General features: G+C 31.3%; 2 protein-coding genes across 3 annotated transcripts; one reads left to right on the top strand and one right to left on the bottom strand.

Moving 5' to 3' along the window:
• The first annotated feature begins 44 nt into the window (after positions 1–44).
• On the top strand, positions 45–9,732 carry LOC130902331 (diphosphomevalonate decarboxylase). The gene is made up of 8 exons (XM_057814404.1): positions 45–216; positions 277–395; positions 561–631; positions 1,433–1,547; positions 3,646–3,863; positions 3,935–4,330; positions 6,222–6,377; positions 7,490–9,732. Exons 2-8 carry the CDS (start codon positions 320–322, stop codon positions 7,640–7,642), a joined length of 1,185 nt encoding a protein of 394 aa, XP_057670387.1. The 5' UTR covers positions 45–216; positions 277–319; the 3' UTR covers positions 7,643–9,732.
• On the bottom strand, positions 9,723–12,697 carry LOC130902341 (protein stunted-like). 2 transcript variants are annotated; one of them, XM_057814419.1, is made up of 4 exons: positions 12,544–12,697; positions 11,586–11,716; positions 11,434–11,453; positions 9,723–9,910 (listed from the first exon to the last, which is right to left on the bottom strand). In XM_057814419.1, the coding sequence occupies exons 1-3, from the start codon at positions 12,570–12,572 to the stop codon at positions 11,440–11,442; spliced, it is 174 nt and encodes a 57-aa protein (XP_057670402.1). In that variant the 5' UTR covers positions 12,573–12,697; the 3' UTR covers positions 9,723–9,910; positions 11,434–11,439. The 2 variants fall into 2 exon arrangements, with proteins under 2 accessions (XP_057670402.1, XP_057670401.1); XM_057814418.1 differs by lacking the exon at positions 11,434–11,453.
• Between the last annotated feature and the right edge of the window lie 1,653 nt (positions 12,698–14,350).

The raw sequence follows: 14,350 nt of genomic DNA on the forward strand, positions 1-14,350 counted from the left end.
TACGTTTAAAATGTTGGTATAACTCAATTTGGAACATAAGAACTACTTTTTATTAAGTGTGCCAAATCCAAACGATCTACAAATGGATTTAACGACAGTTAACAGTAAACTTTCTTAAATAAATTAGAAATCATAATATAAGTGAAAACTGCTTAATAATTAAAGTGTCTAATAAATAATCTATTGCGTTTACATTTATATAAACCAATAACTGAGGTTTGGCATTTATTTACGGTTTCTCAATTTTTCATATATTATATTAAATAAACATTTTAGTGACCAACGTATTGAATCTACAGCAACTCAACCTTATAAATATATGACTTTAAGACTTTCAGAAAGTATGAAGATAGTAACAGTCGTAGCTCCTGTAAATATAGCTGTGATTAAATATTGTAAGTTTTCAAGTATTAATATATATATATATATATATGTATTATGATAAACAAGTCACTAGAAATGTGGCATTTGAAAGAAATTATTGCGGTAGCAAAATACACGTTCTACATTATTTTTAATATAGATTAAATATTCCAATACTTTATATTCACCTATTTTAGGGGGTAAACGAGATGAAGAATTAATATTACCTATAAATGATTCAATAAGTGGGACATTAAGCACAGATTTTGTGAGTTAATTATTTTCTTCAACTTTTTATTCCTAGACCTTTTTATATGTTTTTTGTGATATTTTGATTACCTAAAAACCTAAAATCAATCAATTTTTTACACTCCAATTTGCTTTAGTTATAAAGTTAAAATTACTTGATTAAATTGAAAAAGCTGAATAAACATTTCTACCTGAATAAATTTTTATCCCACTCTTGTTCAACCACACTGCATGTATAGAAAAACTAATAAAAGAGCTGTAGAGTGTATTTAATATTCACAAAATATATAGAAAAACTGGTACATAAAAGAGTGTTTAAAAGTAGTATTGTCCAAGGAAAGTCCAAAAGTAATTTAATATTTATATACATTATATATATTTAGAAGGGAACAAATAGGTCTGTCTGACCAACTCGTCTGTATCCCTTTCCTGTTCCAGTTTTTCTATCAATTTTTGCTTTTTATTCACAGGTTGAAATGACATTGTACAAGACACTTTAATGTCCTTACACAAGGTCATATCAGATCTCAGTTCAGTTTTAGTATGGTGTACATTGATATGCCTCAGATACCTCCAAAAATTTTGTGCTTTTTTTGTTGGGCCTCAACTGTATTTTTTTATCTTGTTTTTGTTACTATTATGTAGTTTGCAATACAACTTTTGATGGAATCAGAAAACAAACAATAAAGCAAAAAAATAAGTTAGACAAAACACAAAATAATAAAAAAACATAGAAAAAGAAAAGGAGTTGCTGATAATAGATCTGTTAATAAACGGCTATAATTCTTACAAATTGTAGTCACTATTTGAAATGTTTTAGATGTGCGCCAAAACCACTATTTTAGCAAGTCCTTCAATAAAAGAAAATGTGTTTTGGTTAAATGGTGAATTACAGTCATTTGATAACAAAAGATTACAAAACTGTTTAAAAGAAGGTTAGTATTTCCATAATTGGAATAATATATACGATAGGAATCTTCAGATACATAAATGGAAGAATGATGAATACTTTTTGTTGTAATGTTAATTTTTCACAATAATCCAGAATTCAATTATACCGGATGTCTTTGCCAAATCTCATAAACTGATTACATTCAATTTTCAATCATTTTTTGAAAGAGGCCTACAGCAAAACTTGGAAATGATTTATACTGGGTGACCCTGTTTCCAGGATACATAGAAAACTGAAAAATTATTAGGGCAAATTTATAGGAATTTTCTACGATTTTGCCTAAACTCCTTTTGTTATCTGTTATTTTTCTAGGGCTTCCTATTTTCCTCAGACTGTCCCATAACATTTTTCTATCTATGGAGTCGAATGCAACTTTCAAATTGATGAATGTAATATGTAATTCTCTTCCCTGTTTTTAAACCAACTGACAATAAGCATATTGCTCTGTAGTTTTCGCATATTAGATCATCTTCTTTTATATGTAGTGTTATCATTTGATTTTCTTCCCAGTCTTTGGGTATTTTATTTGTGTTTATTGTTCTTTCTTTTTTCTAAAGAATCCTTTAGTCTTCTAAACAGTTAGGTGTCTGCTATGAAGTCATTAAAGTATAGACTTTTTTCCTCAAGAAATTACCAAATTGTGTAGTCTAAAGGATTAAAATAGTATGATCAAGGAGGTTAATAAATCGAAGGCGTTACTAAGACTTCTTACTAAGCAAACCTCAATAATTTTTCAGTTTTCTATCTAACCTAGAGACTGGGTCACCTTTTTTTTTAAACAGCTAGAACCGTTGCTGCATCTATAATTTTACAAAATGTTCTTGATTAAAGGGCATTTTAAATATGATTACCAGGTTAAAAATAGTTTTATTATTCAACAAATAGAATCTATCACTTTAATTAAATTAGATCAGTTTAAAAATTTCATTTCTTGGTAGCTTAATTTTGTATTAAGAACATGAGCTAATCTGTAGTTATCAATTTTAAAATGGCAACCTTAGAGTCCTACCCTTCCTTATCCTCTTCGCCACACCACTAATGTTAAGGCGTTTGAACTGGATATTATCAAAAGCATCAGTTAGAGCTTCGACATCGATAGAAACCGTTGCCATGGGGTAGTGGGTACCGTGCTCCTTGTTTAGTCAAAGCCATTGGAAGGAAGAGAAGGATTTGTCACGGTCTCTGATTTTTCCACATTGTTAGGAGGGGAATTCGGAGGTAAAAGAGAGTGAGATATTTTTCTTATTATTGTCCATGGTGTTACCACAAGTAACTAGGGAATAATGGTCAATTGCAACAGAGACCTGCATGTTACAGTAAGACTAATGTACCATGAAATTTCGCCAGGATTCCCGCAGAAATCGATCGCGACACCTGATTTAGACACAAATCCTCAAAACGATGGCTTCCATTTTGGATTGATCCCGAGAAGATTAACAGTCCTCTTGGTGCCCATATAGGCGAGGAAGGCTCGTCACCAACATCAAGATCCAACGGCTTCTTGAAGAGGGAGCCAATGCGGTGGGATGAGTTTCAAAGCGGTGAGCATACTTCTGGGAGAAGTAAAATATTTTTTCTTCAACTGACTTAATTTGAAGATCACAAGCAATAACGTTATTGGTTTCATACAATGGAGCATTTACAAGAATTTTGAGGACTTTTGACTGAAATCTTTCTAGAATTGCTTTGACTTGGATGCGGTGCTCCATAGTTGAATACCATAACTGCAAATGGGTTTCAGTGTGACTTTGTATAGTACCAACTTGTTTGTTAGTTAGGATCTTCAACCTCTTAACCAGTACAGTTTATTGAGTACAATGAATCGATGGCATTATGATGTATTTTTACTAAGCAAACCCCAATAATTTTTTCAGGTTTTTATCTAACCTAAAAACTTGGTCACCCTTTTTTGAAACAGTAGAACTGTTTCTCCAACTATAATTTCACAAAATTTTCTTGATAAAAGAGCATTTTAAGTATGATCAGCAAATTGAAGATAGTTTTTATTTCATTTTACTTTTTAACTAAAACTTGGGGAGATTATTATGAAAAATTTCATTTCTTAGTAGTTCATTTTTTAGTAAGGAGAAGAGCTAATCCGGAATTGCCAATTTTAAAATGGAATATAACAATATGTTCCAAAAACAATTTTCCTACTGCAGCTGGTTTAGCTTCGTCAGCTGCTGGTTACGCGTGTCTAGTCGCCGCATTGGCAGATTTATATGAAATTAAAGGTGATATAACGAGCATCGCCAGAGTTGGATCGGGAAGTGCTTGTAGAAGTTTATATGGTGGATGGGTGAGTTATATATGTTTTTTTTTGTTCTATCACTGATACTTATAGTAAATTTGATTTAATTTGTTTCAAAGGTTCAATGGAGCAAAGGAGTAGATTCTAAAGGTGAAGATTCTATAGCTCATCAAATAGCACCAGTATCTCATTGGCCAGAAATGAGAGTTATAATTCTAGTAGTAAACGACGAGAGGAAAAAGTACAGTTCAACTGTTGGTATGAAAAAAAGCGTCGAAACTTCGGAACTCCTCCGTTACAGAGCGCAGACAATTGTACCAAAAAGAGTCGAAGCTATTAAGGAAGCAATATTGAACAAGGATTTCGAAATGTTTTCTGAAATAACAATGAGGGATTCCGATCAATTCCATGCAATTTGTTTGGATACGTTTCCTCCTTGCGTCTACATGAACGACATTTCCCACGCCATAGCAGACACTGTTCATCATTATAATGAAAAAAAATCTTCGAGAAAGGTGATAATCACAATTTAATTCATGACTCATTGTTCCTTATAGTCCACAAAATCTGTAACATTTACAACGAGCAGATGGTTACTAGTAATGTATAAATTATCTTGTAGGAAGATTGCCCAGAAAAATTTTTAATCTACCAGATCTCATTAAAGGTTGAGCCAATCAGTTCATAGTTCATAGTAGCATAGTGGGCGACCAAGGGCCGTTAAGTACATAAGCCTTCTGATAAGCCCATCGTGCCCACTTGCCGATGTCCTTTGAGAAATCGATTAGGCACTTTGGCTTGAACCCTTTGATGTCATTAAGCTTGTCCAAGTATTTGAACCTTATCATTTTCAAAAACAAACTGACATTTGTTATTAGAGACAACTTTTTTCAAATAGAAACTTCCACTTTTTTTGGACGCATGTCTTTTACGGAAAACAGACCATAACTTGCATTTAGAGACAGTCTTACAAAATAAAACCGTCATTTGTCTTTAGAGACTTTTTTTACAAAAGTAACCGATATTTGTCATAAAAAACTGTTGTTTACGAAAAAGGAATCGTTTTGTTTCTTTAGAGACTTTCTTTCAGAAAAAACACACCTTTATTTGTCTTTAGATGTTAATTTTAAAGAAACTAAACCGTGATTTGTTATTAGAGACTGCCTATTGGCAAAACAATTGTCATAGATCTTTAGAAATCTTTTTCGAAAACAAACTGCAATTTGTCATTAGAGACTCTTCTTCTAATAACTCAGTAAATTGTAGATGTCCCAACATCAAGCCTACTACTAACTAATTCCACCGGGTCATAAATACTTTTAATAAATGTTTGTCCTTGAATGATTTAAAATAATTGTATATTAATGTTTTTCTCATTAACATTTAAAGGAATACTTTTTCGGCCTATCCAAATTTTCCATAACAAGTTTGTACCTCATTCTCTGTGCCTGCCACGGATCTTCCGGTTCAAAATCCGCACTAGTGTTCTCCCAGCAGGGTTTCTCCATAAACTCCTATTTTTCGATCTAGACACAGTCATCCTTTTTTGTAGGTGATTCATTTCCGAAATAAAAGAACGTTTTACCATTTAAATGCAGATGTTTTTCCAAAAACTGTGCTTTTACTAGTCCGATTGCTGAACCAGTGCGAGTTACACAAAAAGAAACTGAAACGATTTCAAAGAGCAAATAATTTTCCACAATATCCATCAAATTGTAAATAGTAAGTATTAAAGATTTGAAACAAAAATTCACGTGGATGTTAAATGGTAAAACTTGAAGCGAGCAGCGGTTGATAAACACTGGGAGCGAAAGGTCTTTCGCCGGATATATGGACCAGTGTACAAGCAGAGCGTGTGGCGTAGCCGTAAAAACATCGAGCTCTGCCGGCTCTATGAAGACCCCAGCCTGGTGACAGATGGCAAGAGGACCATACTCAGAGGGCTAGGCTATTTAGGGCGTATGCCTGAGAAACGTGAGTGCGCTAAGGGTACCGGCAGAAGCCTGGACGACTGCGAAAGTGATAGCTGGAATCTTCGGGAGCTAGGTGTGGACACGCCGAGTGTTGAACGGTGATGACTGGAGGAATGTGGTTGAAGAGGCCAAGGCTGTACTACCAGTGGAAGAAGAACTTAAAATTGATATTAAGAGCTCAAACTTGGTGAGCATTGATTTTCTATATGTAGATTAATATTTTCTTTCTTTTTATTTCGAAAATGAATCACCCTAATGAGCACCATTATTGCAGTATCCCATGCCTCTGGTATTATCAGATTTTTCCATATACTTTTATTATTATTATTCCGTCTATATCTTCCTAAGTAAGATCTGGTATTTTTCATGTTATAATTTTTTCTTTTAATGAAAATTATTTTTTGCAAATTTAAATATTCCTACATATTTTTAGGTGGCGTACACTTTCGACGCTGGTCCAAATGCCTGTTTGTATATTTTAGAATCGGAAGTGGAAGAATTTTTGTCTGTGATAAACTACGTGTTCCCATCATCAAACAAATCAGATTATGTTAGAGGAATAAAAACGAACATAATTCCAATTGAAGAGGTAAGATTACTTCCAGCATATTTATGGTTAGAAAAAAATAATAATGAGGATTCGATGAGATGAAATCAGATCCAATTAACAAGTACTCAAAATTTGAAGTAAACATTCATTCGTATCCCATTTATGGATTTTTAACACAGGCGAGTCAAGAATGAATCACATGTTTTGGATAAAAAATTATTTTTTCTGATAATCTCCTTACAAAAAAATTATATTTATCGATGTCATCGACAAATGTGTCTCAGGATACATTTAATTTGTCGTGGTATTCCCAAACCAGCTTGAATAATTTGAAATTGAGAGGTCAAAGCTTTAATGGCTGCTTAATATTTGGTTCCAACCAGCAGGTAAGTATTTTGTATGCTGTACACAGCAAAGCGATGCTCCTGTAATTTGAACAACCATTTTGTCTCTTTTTTTTTGTAGAAGTTACTGTAATTAATTTGAAAATTAAAGTTCATCATAACATAGCTGTTGGTAAATGAGAATATACTATCCAGAGGATTCTTTATCTATGATGCAAAGGGTGCGTTGCGAGGCCATTGTTATTATGGCGGTCCCGGACACGGTATAACCTAACATAATCCAAGTAAAAAGTACTTTGCATACATACATTTTGCACGGGATCTAGAGCTCTCCATAAATAAATGTGTCTTGTTTTAGCAAAGAGATTAAATATTAAATAAGCCTTGAACCACATTTTTTTATCCGAAGAGGAGGGAAATGCGTATCTGCACCATCGGTGGTCAAACGATCAGACTAGTGTGTGGGGTTGTATTTATACGACCCACTAAAACCCTTCCACTTTAATTTAAGGTTCCTATCCTGGACCCGCGTCAGGATTCCACAGAATGACTGTTCTGCCCACCTATTTGTTTTCAAACCTTTTTTTGCACTTCCCTTTTGAAAGTAGTTATGTACTTATAAGGTGTTTATTTGCTACACAGACAGTTTGTGGTAACTTTAATTTTAATAGTGCTTATGGGTTTGAAGCAGTTCTCATAAAAATCTATAATTCTGGAATATTTGTTATTATTTTTTGTTTCTTTGGAATATTGATGGATCTATTTAAAACATTGTCTTGGTATACTAAAATGTACATCTATTTGCAGGAATTGAAGTTGTCATTTGCATCTAAACAACTAAAAGCCGATACTTTGAAATTTATTATCCATACAAAAATCGGAGATGGTCCGAAGATATTGAGGGACGAAGAACATCACCTATTAAATAACGAAGGTTTACCAAAAAAATCGATGATGTAAACCCTATATTTTTAATATGAATCATTTATACGATTGTCATAATATTCTTAAGATTGTAACCTTTCTTCCCCAACTGGAGACTCTTCCTTAGGAAGTGGTATTCGACCTCAGTTATAGGACTAAATTGGACGCCATCATTTTTTTAACGAACGACGTTAAAAGTGATTAAAAAAGGTGGAAACACCTCGCGGATTAAATTAATATTAAGAATTAAACAAACTAAAACTATTCCCGTACACGAATTATCCAATGAACAATAAAAAAATTTCAGCAACAAATAAATATATTAAAAAAAATAATATATTCCCAGCAACACATCAAGAGAGCACAACAACTAATAAAAAGCAGTTAAAAATTTGAAAAAACTCAAAATTTCTATATATTATATATAAGATGAGACTGGATGGTCCAGCCCTTATCTGAATTCCCAGTTGTTGGAGTTGAATTTAATGAGATGGTGTAATGCTCGAGTCCTTTATGTTGTTGAACTCCAACCTGGCAATTGAAGGATTGTGGAAAAAATAAAATTAGGAAGAAAACGGGAACGCAGATGAAAATTACTAAAGAAGGATCAGAAGGTAGAACAGATTTGAATAAAGAGGAGCTCATATATAAATATAACATAAAAAAACTAAATTTATATTTTTTTAAAATATAACCAAACAGTATTCTATTCGTTCTGTTCCCCAAATAAATACAAAATACGAATTTGTATGAAAATTATTATACAGAAGTTTTTTTTAAAAACAAAAGGAAATTATTGATGATAACTGCAATTTGTGGGCACTTAGATATAGAAATGTTCTTCGAAAAACTTTTTAACTTCTTAAAAATAATTTACAACAAACGACTTGTAAATTTATACAGAAAGTAACAAATCAATACTCTATTAAACAGATGGCAATAAAACAATGAATATTTTTTATTAATCACATTTAACTTATATTTATTTGATCCGTGTTTTGGAATGCGCTGTTCATGTGAATATTATTTATTGTTAGTTGGAATCCGCTAATAGTTAGGCAATGTCGGGAACCTTTCATATTTCTATATAAAGGCAAAGTTGAAAAGAAATTTAAAAAAAACTTACCAACGAATATAAAAGATAATATCGCAAGTTTTATTAAATTTAATTATATTTGTTGTAGACTGTAGACAGGTAGAGGACGATTTAGAAAACATTTCGAGGTTTTATTGAATTCGTTGAATGGGGTGGGAAATCGACAACAAATTAATTTCTTTAAAAACTCTAATAGTAGAATAAATTAATCAAAAGTGACTTGGAATGTTAGAAATGTTGTAATGTTAAAACAAAGAGTGATTCTAGCCTTGTTTATATACAACGCTTCGCTATATTAAACTTTGAAGTCACTTGCCTAAGGAAGTACTGTCTTCGTTCTTATCATAGAAGAAACTGCTTTTATTTGTTAATGACAAAAGGAGGAAGAAAATAATCGACAATATTGTTAGATCACTTAGAATCATTTTATTGTCATTAAAACTAATTCTTGTACTCATCCCTTAACCGTAATGGGTAAATTGCAAATTTTATTGTATTTACTTCATAATGCATCACAAATCTATAATCTGAGTTTACTAAATTTTCAGACAGTAGTTTTATCTTTTGTTAAAATATTGCCACTTGTAGAAACACTATTTCATGCTCCTTTCATAACTTTATTGATGTTAAAATCATTTTTGATGAACATATTGTTGACCAAAAAGAATTTATTTATTCACCTTTTTCTGCAAGATTATTATCAACATCGATTTGGAGTACTCACCACTCTTTTTTTAATATTTTATCAAAATTTTTAAACCGCTTCCAGTTTTTTAATTATTGTAGGTGATAAGTAAACATTTAAAAAGTGTCAAAATAAACTACGCTGCAACTAAACTGCTCTTTTCGGAGGGTAGACCTCTTTCCTTCTTCTGAAATTCTCTACTAGCTTCCTGGTTGAAAATAGTCTCCTTACATCGATTTTAATAGCATCACTAAGATATAAATTAAACTATTTTTATAGCCAAATTGTGTGACGGTTGTTGAAGGTTTATTATATTTATATAGAAAAAAAAACAATTTTAGCTTATGCAATTGTTTTATTTTCCTTTTTTACTACACTCCACATTACATCAAATGTAAGTATAGCATACAGATGATATAAATTTGAATAATAAATATTTACAAAAAAGTGTGGTCTTCTAAACAAGTAACACTATGGAACAAGTATTTGGAACTTAAATTATTGAGTTAATAGGTGGATTCCTCTGAAAAATAAAACAATAATAATTAGAAAATAGTTGGCGAAGATCACTTGTGTATTATATCAATTTAAAAACTTTCTAGGTACACACTATTAATAATGGGCATGTGATTGACACATTTTTTAGTAAAAAACACAGATGAATCAAAACTAATAGAAATTAGTAATTTCCTTATTCAAATTATTAAAAAATAAAGCAAACTACCTAAGAAAATGATAACTGAACTTGTAAAATTATAGCTAGGATTTCAAATTTAATATTAAAAGTATATCCTGGTGTGCGTAAAGGGAAAGAAGGGAAGCGCTCCCCCACCTAACCTAACAAAGAAGCAAGACATTTTCAGTTTTCAACGTAGTCTCGTTTCAAATCTATACACTTGATCCAGCAACGCTCCAACATGTTTAATCAACCCAAATAATAGTTGCCATCTTTCTCCTCAAAACTGGCGTATATCCATGGTGATCACCAAAGTATGAGAAAATGCGATTGCTTTTTATGTGATAACGATGAACAGACGAAAAAAATCCAACTCAATTTACTTAAACCACATCAATAAGGCCTGGGAAATGTTCATTCGAATACCTATTTGGTCCAAAGTTCAGTCAGTATATTTGTTCTTCTGATATACTGAAGGCCTCTTCTATCTCTTTAACCTTCGTTCTAATTGTCATTCACAACCATTTAGTCAGGTTGAGGTCGAAAACCTTCTGGATAACCCTTCTATAATATTTTACAACAAGATATCACAATATATAGTAATTTTATTAAAAAAGTTGACTTTTGATAGTTCATCTCAATGACTTGCCCCTGTAGGGCCAATAGTTAAAGAAAAAGTATAATTCTTTTTATCAAAACTCCCTAAATTCGACTGACAACGCAGGGGTCAAGGACCCTTTTTCCACCTCTGAATTCTCCGCCACTAGTTAAAATATTTTTTTTTAATTCTACCACAATTCCTTAGTAAATAAGTAATAACATTTTACTACGCTAAATTAACTGTTTTCGAGAAAAACATTTTGTAACCACTCTTGTGATTATTTAGAAAAATATTAAACAGTTTCTTCCAAATCAACTTACAGGTTAATAATGTCCTACAAAATGATATTTGTACGTTAAACTACACGTTTCCTTTGAAAAAAATTTTCAAAAATGTAAAAAAAATTTCAATTTATCCAGCGCAGAATTCAGGTGTAGAAAAAGTGTCCTTGACCCCTGCTGCACGCCCCTGGAAAAAACTAGAAATCATCTATTCTAGTTTTTGAAAAGCGTAATAATAAAAACCATATTTATTATCCTTATACAACTTGGTTAACCACACAAAAAAATATATGACACAAAAAATAAATGAAATTGTAGTTAAATTTATTTTTATACTACTTTAGAGTTGATATTGACTATCTAGTGAATTAGTGGTTAGTTAACTTGACCAGAAAATAATTCTATTCATTAGCGAAATATCTAAAGATAATTGGACAAGAATGTTATTCAAAATTCAGACAAAAACAAATCACACTTCTTTAACTTACATCTCATTAGTCCCTAGCATCTGCAAATATAAGGGTAACATAAGTATAAATAAAAAAATTAAATGATATGAGAAAATATCTTCAATTTAACAAATTTGTAAATAATACTTTTATGGCATATGGAATCAATAGATTTATAATGAAGAACTTACTTATTGGTTTCCCATCTTGCCATTTAGTGATTTTAATGTGGGTATCACCTCTTTTCAATGCGTCTGTCCTGAATTCAGGTTTAAGTGCTTGTCTCAAAAGTTTGGCAGCTATGTTGGAATAGTTGATGTAGCTGTGACACAAATGCATTAATGTCAATAAGTTAACTAAGCAGCCAAAAAAAAAACTGAGATCATTGAGTATATATCAATATCAGTTTCGGCAAAACACTGTCTTTAATAAGAGTCAGCAACAAGTGATTAAATAGTGAAATAAGTACCATATTCACAGTGTTATTGGAAAAAAAATTCACTTATGCAATCATTTAATTGTTTTTAAACATAAATTAGCTGAATGTTGATGATTCATTGTATGGAACTTTGAACTATGTGCTACAATGAATATGTCTTATTTGAATAATTTATTAATCTGTTCTAAATTGTTCTAAAAAGATCAGTATCCACCATACCTAAATCAACAACATCCCTACATCAAAATACATGTTTTGGATTCAATTTAGTTCAACATTCAAAATTACGTTGATCTATTTAATAATGTCTTCATTTTGTAAGTGTAAATGATTATATTCAAAGATTCTGGGAGATAATTGGGTTGAATTGAATTGAAATAATGTGAAGACATATCATTTACAATTTTAAAATTTTTAAAATAAACATTTCATGCAATTTTTAACTTTGTATATGATCAAAATAATTGATAAGAGTTTCACTGCTCATAATAATTGCCCAAATATAGATTAAGAAAAACGTACAAGTTTTATTACATAATAAAGAAGTTAATGCTTGTTGCTTTTACTTAATAATACGAAAAATATATTTTTTGCTAAAAATTAATGAGAATATTATGTGGAAATGTTCCACTGATTATGATATAACCTGTTTCTATAGAAATAAAACGTAAATGTATTTTTATTATTAAAATATTAATACGATCACTTACTTTAAACCGGCAGCTCTCCAGGCACTCATTTTGATATACTTTAGTTTTTTATAAGAAAACTACTCACAAATGATTAAACTACAAATTATTGTGAAGTTATGTAAAAAGATGGAGCAGCGGTGTTGTCAGTTTTCATTTTAGAAGATGTTATACAATTTACGATTTTTCTTAAAAGCATTTACATAACCAGTTTCTGTGATATTGAGATTATATTGAGCCATTCCTTATCATCTAATAATGAAAGAAATAGGAAGTTTTCGGTAATAAAAAACCAAAATCAATTACGAATATGTGAAAAATGTAGCTAGATTATTCTTAAATGACCTAATTTGGCACCATGGTACACCAATCGATCACATGGACACGGAATCCATGAGTTGACAGTAAATTGTATTTTTTCAACGTTGGCAGTGATTGATTGATAAAAAACATCTGAAGTATCTGCCAGGTATGCCACTAAACTAACGTTTAATAATAGACATAAACAAGGTTCAATTTAAAAAATGTATTAACAGTTTGGCTTTTAAAAATCCCACGTGTTTGTGTTATACGTTACTGGACATTACTCAGCATTGTATACGTTCAGAATTCAATCAGTGATCCTATATAGGGGTCAATATAAATAGGAATATTAGCATATCTAATATTTAATTCAGTTAATGACAAACGCCGTCTAAATGCGTGTATTTGTTATCGTTCAGATAAAAACAGGAAAATAAAATCAATAAGAAAAACTTGTAATATATGAAATACAATTTCTTGTAAAGGATTATGTCAGTATATCTGATTTCTGTTCCTATAACATGAACCACGACATTTTGTCTTTTGATAAATTTTAAGCCCCGCATATCGACGCAAACGCATTGGGTAATTATATTTCTGATTCATCGAGATTTGGAGAGATAATTGAAAAAAAAACAAAGTAATACAAGAACTGGAAGGAGAAAATAGAATAAGATACATAAAAGCACAAAGACTAAATTGGGCAGGACACATCATGAGAAGAAAACCTACAGAAATGGTATAAGGAAAACATCTCTATGGCCAAGACGCAGACTAAGAAATACCTGGAGAAGCCACATTGAAGAAGATACCAGAATCCTAGAAATAGTAGACTGGAAAGCAAAATGCAGAAAATAGAGAAAGCTGACAAACAAAAAAAAACAGGGAGAATAATCCACCCCAATAAATAGATATGTAGGTGCCTAAAGCTAGTATAACTAATTGTTCAGGTTCAGGTAGAGCCTTTTAAAATGTAACAACCTCTGGTTCTACTGGTAAAACTGCACCCACAGTAGGGTCTAAGTAAAATCGGTGGGCCGATCGAATCTGCTGCTGGCTGTGAGTAAAGCAAGGCAACCCGATAATGATCTCACAGAAAAACAGCTGCTGGGCTTCATTGACTGGAAGACTGAGCCCATCATGCTGTCTGATCAGTCTTTGGTTTTTTCAAATGGGGCACGACAGTTCTATGTGCTTGATTGCTTATATATCTAAAATCCCTTTCTTCTGGCTATTAGTTATATATAATTAAAGCTACATTTTCTTTATAACATAAATTAAATGACATAGTCCTTTAATTACAAACGTTCTACATTCAAAGACAATTTTTATTATTTATGATGAGTCAGGTTGTGAAGACTTACATCAATTGTGAGAAGAAACAGTATTTCTATTAAAAATGTTTTTATTTAACTTTTTTTTGATGCATTTGATACTTTTAAAGGAATCTCCCACTTTTACTCTTTGAAATTAAACTATCAGATTTTACTTTGAAAAAATTGTATTGAAAGTCATTTACAAATTT

The sequence above is a fragment of the Diorhabda carinulata genome, chromosome X (genome assembly GCF_026250575.1).
Source record: "Diorhabda carinulata isolate Delta chromosome X, icDioCari1.1, whole genome shotgun sequence".
Lineage (NCBI taxonomy): Eukaryota > Metazoa > Arthropoda > Insecta > Coleoptera > Chrysomelidae > Diorhabda > Diorhabda carinulata.

What these genes read in the sequence shown, in the direction of transcription:
- LOC130902331 (XM_057814404.1), top strand. Translation starts at nt 320, where the DNA reads ATGACTTTAAGACTTTCAGAAAGTATGAAGATAGTAACAGTCGTAGCT. An exon ending in TATAGCTGTGATTAAATATT is followed by an intron (nt 396 to 560) that starts GTAAGTTTTCAA and finishes CACCTATTTTAG; the next exon opens with GGGGTAAACGAGATGAAGAA. An exon ending in AAAAAAAATCTTCGAGAAAG is followed by an intron (nt 4,331 to 6,221) that starts GTGATAATCACA and finishes ACATATTTTTAG; the next exon opens with GTGGCGTACACTTTCGACGC.
- LOC130902341 (XM_057814418.1), bottom strand. Translation starts at nt 12,572, where the DNA reads ATGAGTGCCTGGAGAGCTGCCGGTTTAAA. An exon ending in TGGAGAGCTGCCGGTTTAAA is followed by an intron (nt 11,717 to 12,543) that starts GTAAGTGATCGT and finishes TTTGTGTCACAG; the next exon opens with CTACATCAACTATTCCAACA.